The sequence below is a fragment of the Alligator mississippiensis genome, chromosome 7 (assembly GCF_030867095.1).
Source record: "Alligator mississippiensis isolate rAllMis1 chromosome 7, rAllMis1, whole genome shotgun sequence".
NCBI lineage: Eukaryota > Metazoa > Chordata > Crocodylia > Alligatoridae > Alligator > Alligator mississippiensis.
The window spans coordinates 35,331,877-35,343,512 of record NC_081830.1 but is presented as its reverse complement, the minus strand read 5'-3'; the positions used below and the strand labels follow the sequence as shown (position 1 = coordinate 35,343,512).

The window sequence follows — 11,636 nt, the reverse complement described above, 5'->3', positions numbered from 1 at the left end:
CGCTGAAAATAAACCATAAAGCCCATTCAAGATCTTTCAACAGGGTTTTTGTTTGTTTTTTAATTGAAAAAAAAAATAAAAGGGGAATATTTCCATTTTAAAAGGTTTAAATATTTTTACCATTTATTAATGTATAATGTAATATTAAATAATTTCCCCATTTGGAAAAAAATAGTATTTATTAAGGGGGATGGAGGGAGGAAATGAGCAATTTTAAAATGAAATTAAAACTTCTAATTTTGTTTCTTATTGATTCACCAAAACAAAGAATCTACACAGAATCAAATTTGGAAGTTTTAACATTCTGAACCTGAGTCTATTTCAGTATTTATGAAATATTTGCCTTTTCTTTTTTCCCTCTTCAAAAAAAAAAAAAAAAAAGAGAAGGAAAAAATGAAGAACGGAAACCATTCAGCAGTAAATGAGTTTATTCTCCTTGGATTTTCTAACCTCCTCAGTCTGCAACTCTTCTTATTCTCTATGTTTTTATTGACCTACTTGGTCACCTTGGCTGGAAACCTTATCATCATTTTCCTCACCCTGATGGATGCTGCTCTGCAGACCCCCATGTATTTCTTCCTCAGGAATCTCTCCTTCCTGGAGATCTGCTATACTTCAGTGAACATCCCTAAATTGCTAGCCAACCTCCTCTGGAATCACAGAACTATCTCTTTCCTTGGGTGTGCTACACAAACTTACTTTTCTTTTTTTCTTGGAGGGTCAGAGTGTTTTCTCCTGGCCTCGATGGCCTATGATCGCTATGTTGCTATCTGCAAGCCCCTGCATTATCCAGTCCTTATGAACAGGAAGGTGTGTATGGGGCTGGCTGCAGGATCCTGGCTCAGTGGGGTATTTATGTCCTTTGGTCTCACAAGTATGGTCTTCACTTTACCATTCTGTGGATCCAACAAGATTAACCATTTCTTCTGTGACATCCCTCCACTGCTGAAGCTGGCCTGTGGGGATACTTCCATCATTGAAACTGCTGTTTTCATGGTGGCTACGGTTTTTGTGACCATCCCTTTCATGCTAATCCTCATGTCTTACATCCGCATCATCTCCACCATAATGAGAATGCCTGAAGGGGAGGGCAGGAGGAAAGCTTTTTCCACATGCTCTTCACACCTCATAGTAGTGACACTGTTCTTTGGCTCTGCCTGTGTGACATACCTGAAACCCAATTCATCTTACTCAATAGACACGGACAAGTTTCTCTCACTGTTTTACACATTTTTCACACCCATGCTGAATCCCATCATATATAGTCTGAGGAACAAGGAGGTAAAGGATGCCTTCTGGAGAACAATGAGAAAAACATGGTTTTGTTGAATAAAGAAAATTAGACTTTTTGCAAATGGCTCAGGTGATTTTTGTCAGCACAGACATTCTTCAAGGTATAGCTTCTGATTTAAAATATACAAACTTATGGAGTTACACCAATGAACATTTAGAGGGACGTGTGTATTGGCCCACTGAGATGCCAACTTCTAAGGAAAGAATCATAGAATCATTGGATTGTAAGGAATTTCAAGGGTCATCTAGTCCAGCCCCTGAAGGAATGCTACCCCTAAATCATCCCTGACCAATACTTAACCAATCTCTTCTTGGAAACTTCCAACATACAACACCGGAGTATATTATGCCTACAATAAACACTGGGCTAAGCTACATGATAGCACTTTTACCTACAGCAATGTTTGCAGTCATCTTGTTTCGCACTATACTTGGGGAGGGGGGCATACAACAGGGTTGATACCTAAGTCCATATATGCCTAGAAGGTAAAAATGTAGGCACTGAAAAGCTATAGAATGATCCAAATTGTTTTGCTTCATAAGTAGGCATCAGGGTATGGGGGTGCATATGGGACTTATGAGGACAGGGGAGTGCTATGTAAAATCCTATTATGTTGTGTGTGTAACAGGGAATTCCTACCCTTGTTATTAGAAAGTGGAAGTGTAGCTGGGGCAGGTGACAGGAAGTCTGATGGCAAGGGGCAGCAGGTGTGACCCAACCATGTAAACTGAGGTACTGGCCACAGAGGTCCACATGGCTTAGGAGGGAAATAGCAGCTCATGGGCCCTGAAAGCAGAGGACCAGGTCAGATGATTGGAATGGGGCTGGGCACATAAACCCAGTGTCTGGACATGGAAGGGATGGTCTGACGCTGGCTACCCCAGGGTAAGGAACTGTGAGTGAAACTGACTGCATTTTGAGTCAGGCTGGCCCAGGTGAGGAACCTAGTGGACTGGTGGGGAGGATGAGAAGTGAGCCTGCTTAGTTGTCAGGGCTGGAGGAATAAAGACTTGGAACAGTTTATATTTGAATTAAAACTACTTAGGCTGATATTTTGTGTTTGCATTTGACTGGAGTATTGGGTAGCAGCTGGCAGGTTGGAGTGGTTTAGAGGCTACATGACAGGGTGCTCTGAAGAAAAGGACGTGTTCTGCACAGGGACACAAAGGTCAAGACCTGAGAGCTGGGGTCTGGGGAAGTGGACCAGGGCTGAGAGCTTGTCCAGAGAAAAGGGGGCCAAGCTTGGGATGGTTGAAGCCCCAGCAAGGCCTTTGAGCCCTGAAGAGGGGGCAACCTTAAAGGGGCAGCACCCCGAGAGAAGCGAGGAGACTCCTAGGGCTGAGTTTGGCTACATAAAGTGAAATGTCATTTGTTCCTAGTTGCCTTCTGTTTGCCGCTGCATTTTTGAAAAAAAACGTTTCTCAGGCACCTGTGCTGGGCCTTTGTGGTATGTTCATAAGGTATTCAGTTTAATCAGATAAGAATTAAACTCCTGCTTGCTCTTAATTTGAATCCAGATTCGTAATGAGTGAAATCCAAGTTCTTGGAGAAGTTTTAAGTACCTGGTAGCAGTTTCCATGATATTGTTATTGCAAACTGCTTGGAATGCATATACTTGTAGATACAAAACCAGTGGATTTCAGATTGGGTTGCCAATTGCCCATATAATTATGGAAAGATGGTTCAAAAAAGGCTACACATGTCTGCCCATAAATTTTAATAAATTGAGTTATCCATGTAAAAAAATCCTAAACTACCAGGAGTCTGATTAAATTCTTATCCTTGGAATGAGACTGAAGATGATCAGAGTGATGCCAACTGTTATCTGCCAGGAGCACTCCACATAGTATCCGCTTGGGGCTTTGCAGCCCTTTGGAGTTACCATGGTCACTTCCTTCCCCAGCCATGTATTGCTGCTGTTGCTGTGTCTGGTTAACTGCCTATAATACTGATGGGTCACAGGTAGGCAGATAGTAGTCTTTTTTGGGGGTGGAGGGAAGGCAGTAGCGGAAAGGCTGATGGGTGTGGTTGGGGGCCTCAGGGTATGGGGAAGAGTAGCTGACCCCTAGGGGAAGGACAGCACAATGTGAAACCATTTTTTCCCAGTCAAGCAAGCATGGTTGTCAACCCAAGATAACCGTTCTCTACTAATAGTCTGCACACTTTGTACTGTCAACCGATTTTTTTTTTAAACTGTGGTTGGTGTCAAACCCCTTGTCCAGGTTATGGCAGAAGGGTTGCCTTTAAATCATGTAATACATATGTCAGTAAAACATGTCATTAAAGTTTTTCTTTTAAAGAAAAGCTTGCACTTTATCAAAGAAGATAGCTTTGGATTGGCAACCCCGATTTCAGAAAGTGAAATTCTTATGAGACTATCTTGTTATGGGCAGATTGCAGATAAAAAATGAGCCTTTTTTTGCTAGATCAACCTATGCTTCTTTTGGAAACAATGAAAGTGGCCTCAGTTTATGAATGGATCTATTTGTCCACAATAAGATCAGGAGGCATATAATATGCATATCCAAGTAACCTGACTTAATGAACTCATTTAAACATTGCCAAACTTTAGTGCTTCCTTTTGGAAGTACTAAAGCACAGTGCAGTATGGGTGGCTAATGCTCTGTGTGCATAGAACATGCTTAGATTTCATCACTATATAACTGTAGTGGCATGCTACACCCAAGGAGTGTGCCGCTACAGCAATGTAGCTGGCAATCACATTTAGACACATGTGATTGCTACATTGCCGTAGCATGGTGTTTGATGACATAGTGCATAGGGCAACGTGTTGATGCACCTGATAAGTACTATTACATTCATTTTCCAATTAATACTATTCTTTCTACTTGTTAATTGTGCAATTATATTTTACATTGATATTTTACAATGTTTTATTATATTTTGCATTAATATTTTAAATATTAAATAATGTTTAATATTATAACTTTTGTTTTATTCAGGTGGTAGAGAGGCCAATGAAGGGGGAAGTACTTCTTGATTTGCTGCTTCCAAATAGAGAGGAGTTGTTTGAGACAGAGAAGATGGAAGGCAATTTGGGTGACAGTGGGCAGGTCTATATGTGCAATTAATGCTATGTGGGTTTACTGCACAGTAAACCAGTCCTGGGCAGGTGTCTGCATGTGCAGACATTCAGGAGCAGATTTGCTCCTTATGGCAGTAGCGTGCTCCAGGGCTGTTTCAACTCTACTCTGCCCCTTGCAGCAGCCAGGGGGAACTAAAGGCTCTGGCTACAGTTGCCTGGGGGCCAGGGACACTCTTTAAAAGGCAGCCCTGCATGTTGCTCCCTGTGTGGATATGTTTAAAAGTTTATCTATCAGTTGTTACATTTACCTAGGAATGGGAGGAGGGAACAGCAGATGAGCAGGCTAAGAAGGCTCTCTGAATAGACCAGCTTTATTGTTCTATAAGTTTAACTCCTTGGTCTTTTGACAACAACACATGGTACCAGGAGTGGGGTAGAAAGTAATATAGAAAAATGGAGCATTTCAGAATTCCAGGAGTTAAAACTGTCTAGTAATGCAGCAAAAAATTGGAAGAAATTGTGGCAGAGGTTCCTCATATATGTGACATCCAGTGGAGCTACAGAGAAGGAAGATCTGTAACAAGAATCCCCTTTTTGCCAGCACCCCCCCCCCCCCTGTTTTGTGCATTTCTTTTTCCTTCTGAGTACTGGCAGAGACCTAGCACACCCATTGCATGGGTATGGCAAGGCTCAGAGCAAGCCAGAAAGCCGAAGTGGCTTTCTGTAGGAGAAACCTTGAAACTACATCTACATATCAATTAAACTCAGTTTCACTAAGAAAACAAAAGAACTAAAATATCCACTTCAAAGACTGTAAATATATCCTGGTGCTAATCTAACTCACTCACTGTCCCCAGTAGCCTTTGATCCTCACAACCTCACATTTCATTTTTATATATTTCTCACAGTGCATTTTTATATTTAATTCAGTATTGGCATTCAGTATTTTATATTTTATACCTATTAACAAATGTATTTTTCTTTAAAGTAAAGTCATACCTTGTATTACTAGAACTATTATTGTAAGAATGCATTAGAATTGTAATCACTGGAATTTTATTGCCATATGGGGCTGGTCCCCCTGAGTGAATGTCAATATGTATGAATCAGATAACTGTAGATAAACCAAAAGCCTCTGGCTGTTAATTAGCAATAGCCTAGCCAAAGGAACTTACCATTACAAAACTCTACTCTACAAGCCATTTTAGGCTAATCAAGCCAAGGAATTGATTCATGGAACTGAGCACCCACCCTATTGACTATTCCTGCAATCTTAGCAAAACCATTAATTGAAATCACAAACTGACTCCTGAAACTTCATGTACCAGCAGAAGAAACCCCTGTGTCTAACAGCAGTCAGGCACTGCTCAAAACCCATGTGGGACAGTGACCTCCAGTTTGGGCAACGAAGATGATGCAGGGAGATCACACAAGTCTACCAGAAAGGGATAAAAAGCACTGAAGCGTGACCCTCAGTGGTGCCCTCTGATCCAGCACCTGACTTACCAAGACAGAAGAAAAAGCAGGCGCCCCCCCTTCCCCCCCCTTCTGGAGAAGACATGGCCTTGAAGGAAGCTGACCATCAACAGCAGGCTCCAGGGCCTCAGATAGGTAGATATCCTGACACCAGTGCTCTCACAATCACTACAGCAGCTACTATACACCATGCTACATGTGTTTAAATGTTATGGGTTTGAATGAGTGACAGCATGTGTATGCGTGTGTGTGCGCGCGCACGCTAAGGTGGTCAGTACCACTCATAACTCAAAGTTTGCATTTATGATTTTATTGGTAAATTGACAACCTGTACAATAAATTAGAATTTATTATGATCCTGTGAGTTGGTCCTTTGTAACCAACAGATCCACTCAAGATAACTATTTTTTTTAACTATACCAGGCCCAGAAGCTTTGTCTCTTCATAATAGCTTACAACTATCAGAAGCAGAATAGAAAGCTATGGCACAGTAATAAAGTTTGAGGAATATTGTATACATAAACAAAATTAAACCTTTGAACTGTACAGATTCCACATGAGATGGCAGAAAGTATGAGAGACGATAGAGGAGTTTGTCAAAGACCTCAGATTGCTGAGCCAGACATGCAACTCTGGAGAACTAAAAGAGTCCATGATCAGAGATCAAATAGTATTGGGTACAAGGGATATAAGCCTCAGGAAATGACTGCCAGAGGACCCTGAGCTTAATTTGGGAAAGGCAGTTAGAATATGACAAGCAGCTGAGATAAATGCCAGGCTGCAGAAGCTAGAGAAGAAACAGAAGAAGCTGAACTTGACAGGATTACAAGAGTGCAAAAACCTAAGGCAACACACAAACAATACAGAAAGGCGGACCTCAATATGAAGCAGGCAAGGGGAGGCCAAAGAGAATGGCTTGAAGACACAATGGTTAGTTGCAGATGCTTGTGGGGGTTACCACAAACCTATGCAATGCCCTGTATTTTGGAAGTGCTGCAACAAATGCAAAAGATACAATCACTTTGCAAGAGTTTGCAGAAAGGAGCAGGATGCACCACACAAGGATTGGGCAATCACCTTGGACACCAGTGGAGTAATGGTAACTTTTCAATTAGATACAGGGGTCAGGTCAATGTAATACCAAAATACATTATTCAAAAAATGAAAATGAAACCTGTATACTATGAGAATAAGAAAGTGACACTTAGACCATATAATGGGAATGTAATTACAACCAAGGGTGTTTGTGTACTGCATGTTAGACAGAAATAATATAGAAAAAGTTCAATTTGTAACAGTCCCAGGAAAGCTAGTGCTAATTATTGGATTCCAAATGTGTAGAACTCTAGGTTTTAAGAGAGTGGGTGCTACTGAGGGACAAGAAAGCAAGAACATAGAAGAAGAGTTTTATGATGCATTTCAAGGCATAGGGAAATTGTCAACTGAGTACAAGATAGAATTAAGAGAACCAAATACAGTAAAAACTCCACTATCTGGCATTTAAATAACTGGAATACTTCACTAACCAGAATTTCTGTCCGGCTAGATGCAGAGAGAGGGCGGGGAAAGCTTGCATATATACAATCTACTGTGATGTCCAACTTTGGAGCCTGGGTGAGGGAAAAATACTTTTATTTCAGCACTATCTATTCTAGTTATGAGGAGCAGAACATTGAAGCTGGTGGCCCAGCTCCTTTGGTATCCATTGCTCCATAGTAGAAGCAGGTGAGGCCCCAGGGAAAAACTGGAAGTCCTCCATAGCCTGAGCTGTCCAGTCCTCACGAGGGCCCTCCAGGGCCAAGATGGTATCTTTATTTCCAAGGCAGCTGCCGTAAGTCACCCATGCCTCTTCCTTAGCTTGGGCAGTGGGGTGCACTGCAGGAGGGTGAGGAGGATGATGATATTATATACCTCACTGCTGAGGCCATGGAGACAAGGCATGGGTGGCTCTCAGCATGCTTGAGGTTACTCAGGCTGAGCAGTAGACTTAGTACAGATACTTTTAGTTTAGCTACGAATTCCACACAATCTGCAAAGGAAGCCTCTGCAGGCCTCTCTTGGGATTTGCCTGTGGCTAGTGCTCGCTAGTGGGCCTGTCTACACATGCAGTTAACATGCATGAATAAACTCTCCCAGGTGCACCATTTTAATGTGTGCCCAGGAGCAAATGACTCCAGAGTATATTGCTTCAGAGCTTATTTGTGTGCAACACATTAAGTCCAGTAAGAGAAGTCCTCGCCGGCAGCAGCCCAGGGCTGCTCTGACCAGGTTTAGTGCGCTGCCGAGGGCCTGGCTGGGGTACGAGGGGGCTTCAATGAAGGGCTAGTCAGCAGGCAGCTCCTGCACTGGAGCACCTTTGCGCCCCAGCCAGCCAGGTGAGTGTGTACACATGCACTGATATGTATGAAAAAATGCCTGAGCAGGCTAGTACTTTTATTTACAAGTACTAGCCTGCTCTGAAGTTTATTCATTTTGTGCACCCTAATAAGGGTGCATGCATCAATGCAAAGATATTTACTGCAGAGCTGCCTAATTTGGCAGCTCTGCAGTAAACATCTCATGTAAGCGCACCTACTGTTTCCCATAACCAGCTCCATCTTCCATCACTAGCTGGATTTTCAACTTAGATTTTGGAGCTTTTTTGAGTTAGGAACTTGACCTGTGGGGATGCTTTTGAAATTACCACTACATGGCTACCTGCAAGTTTGGGCACCTGGATACCTTTATGGTTCTGACCTCAAGTGATTGAGGAGCAGAAGTCCCACTGATTTTTCAAAGCAATGTATATTCCTACAGTCTCTTGGTTGTCTTTGCAAATTTCACTGTATATCTACTTTCAACTCTCTGAGGGAGTGGACAGATATAACAAATCATTTCAAATGTCTTTGAACTTTTTCAAAGAATGGGCTGTCCACACAAATTAGCCCTTTGAACATTCCAACAATGGCTGAAACAAGCCAACATAGTGCCTCTAACTGAGATACTCATTTAATGTTACCATTTTAATTTTGTTATGTGTGTGTAGGAGAAACACACTGAAGCTGGGTTGGGGCTAAAACAGGGCTTAATCCCCCACCCCTCTGCCAGACTCTGCTGACTCCTGGGGCTCCCACTAATGTGGGAGTAGGGCCTTCATGTCCCAATCCCTTCTGCCATCCTACCTTCTCCAAGGAGAAGAGAACAGTTTCAGGGGGATTTGGGAGCCCCTGCCACCTCTCCCCCTCTCTTTCACCCATGCTTACCTTTCCTATCCTCTCCCTGTAGAGAAGAGGAGTGCAATTATTTTGACTGGAACCACTGCTTAACTAGTTTTGGTGAGCTGTTGGGGGCCACAAGGGTAGCCTCGCCCCTTGACAGGTGCCCCACCACTTGGTCACCATCTTGGGATCAGAAGTCCCACCCCTAACCTCTGACCTTTGCCACAAGAAGACACTCCCCTCACCCCAGAAGTACTTTTTTTGGAAGGGGGAGTTGCTATCTTGAAACTGGTAAAAAAAAATACTAAAAAAAAAAAAAAATCAAACATCTTCTATAATTTAATTTATTATTTTTTTAAAATATTGTTGTCCCGATATATGTGTTTGTTTAGTATATCTAGAAGTGATTGCATCATAGCCCAAAATTCAGTCTTACTCTTATATATTGTGGGAGGGTAAGGGGGTGTATGTGAGGGGGTGTGGTTGGGGAGTAGGTGTGTGTGTGTGTGGTGGGGTGTGGGTATGATGGGTGGGGTGTGTGTGGGAGAGTGAAAGGTGGGTGTGGAAGGATGTTGGGTATGTGGTTGGGGTGAGGGTGCATGGGAGGGTGTGAGTGTGGGTAAGATGGGGGCTGGGAGTGTGGGGGGCCTATGGGAGGGTGTGGGGGTATGTTGAGGACACGGTGGGTGGGGCTGGGGTGTGTAGGAGGGTGTCTGTGTGGGGGATCTTCAGAGTCTCTTCAGTGTGCTAGTCACTGGAGCCACATGTGGTAGCAGTGAGTGGGGCCAGCAACACCTGGCCTTATAGTGTGCAGCTCCCCGTGCTCCCACCCCAGTCCCCGGCTGCAGGTGGTGGCAGTGTGGGGCCAACCCCACCTGGCCCCATAATATGCAGCTCCCGCCCAGATCCCTGGCTGCACGTAGCAGCAGTGAGTGGGAGCAGCCCCACCCAGCCCAATAGTGGTCCTGCTCATATCCCCAGCCGTATGTGGTGGCAGCACGTGGGGCCAGTCCCACCCAGCCCCTTAGCATGCAACTCCTGTGTTCACATAGCATGCAGGGCCAGCCCAACCTGGCCCCATAGTATGTGGTTCCCATGTTCACACCCCATGTTCACACCAGCTTGCAGAGGGGCAGCAAGGGCCAGGGCTTATAGGGGGCTCACAGGGGGGCCCTGCGGACTGTATGACATTACCTAGAAGGCTGAATTCACCCCATGAGACATATTTTGCTGCCCCCTGCTGTAGAGTCTCACATTGCTACAGCCTGCTCCACTTGGCTGTCACTGGAGGTGGCTGAGACATATTGAAATATTTCAGCCAAAGAATACCAGGATTCCTATGTACATCCTCTGGCTGAAACATTTCCTTTTTGAACAGCTTTCCATGAGTGTTTCACTTGGTCATGGTTGGGAAATTCTGCAAAAAAAAAAACAATCCTGACTTGGCCCACCCACATGGAGGTCTCTATCAGTTGAAATAAAGCAAGCACACATGCTAGCAACCAGTTCAGCTTGGCTTAAGAGCCTGCCTCTTAAAACCATTTTGCTCTTTGGAAAATGACTTATTTATTTTTTCTGTACACAAAGAAGCTATTGACAGAAATATTTGGTTATTTGAAAATAATGATTGGAAAAAGAAACAAGGTTGAAAAGATATTTTTTATTACTTCACATAAATCTTATAGCTTACATGTCTCAGACCTATAGTTTTCTTTTATTTTTTTCCAAAATATTGACTAGATTAAATACCTTCTGTCTGTCAAGCCACTTCTACCACATACCTTGATTTTGCGCAATATTAGTGTAAATGTTTCTGCTTTGCTCCAGTCTAAGTGAGAGTACTATTTCACCTATTGATTTCCACTGAATTACATGAAGCAGGACTCTCATCTACACTATAAGACCCCTTTACAATATGCTGGCAGGGGAAATGGACTTTAAAATAGGCACACCAATATTTTGCATCTACTTTCAAATCCATTTAAGGGCAAGACTTGCCTAAAGTGCTCTAGGTATAGATGATTATCATGCTTTCTCTATTATGCATTGTTAAGACCAGAATCAAAGTTACTGAGCCTGATGATGATCTCAGTCACAGTATTTATAGCAAAAGTAACTCTGTGTCTGTCTGTAAAGTTGACAATGTCACAAATATAAGGTGCAAGAGGATCAGACACATCATCTTTGCTCCATGTAAGAAGTGAACTTATTTTAGATGTGCAGAATATAAAAGATAATGGGCCAGATTCTCTTCCTTATTATACTGAAGTAAATCCAGAGTAATTTATTGGTTATCCTGTTTTTATACTGGTGAAACTGAGATTGTCATCAATCACTGAACTGAACTTAATGGGATTATTCTCGATTTACACTTGAGTGAAATAGAAAGATGGTGAAATTAAGGTACAGTAATATCACACCCTGCTTTACTGTGCACTAATTTCTCAATGTGCGTAAAGCCTTTGATGTTAACAACAGCGGAATTACTTCTCATTTAAAATACAGTAAATGACAGAGGGGAGATATAGGGCTATTACAATAAATGGAAATACTCCTGAATTACAACGGTATAACCAAGAGAAGATTCAAGCCCTTAATCACCACAAACTTCTGATAAACCCAT

At 42.7% G+C, this 11,636-nt stretch overlaps 1 protein-coding gene across 1 annotated transcript; it reads left to right on the top strand.

The window, feature by feature from the left end:
- The first annotated feature begins 393 nt into the window (after window positions 1-393).
- On the top strand, window positions 394-1,329 carry LOC102572721 (olfactory receptor 10A4-like). The gene has a single exon (XM_019491170.1). The coding sequence runs from the start codon at window positions 394-396 to the stop codon at window positions 1,327-1,329; it is 936 nt and encodes a 311-aa protein (XP_019346715.1).
- Window positions 1,330-11,636: the final 10,307 nt, after the last annotated feature.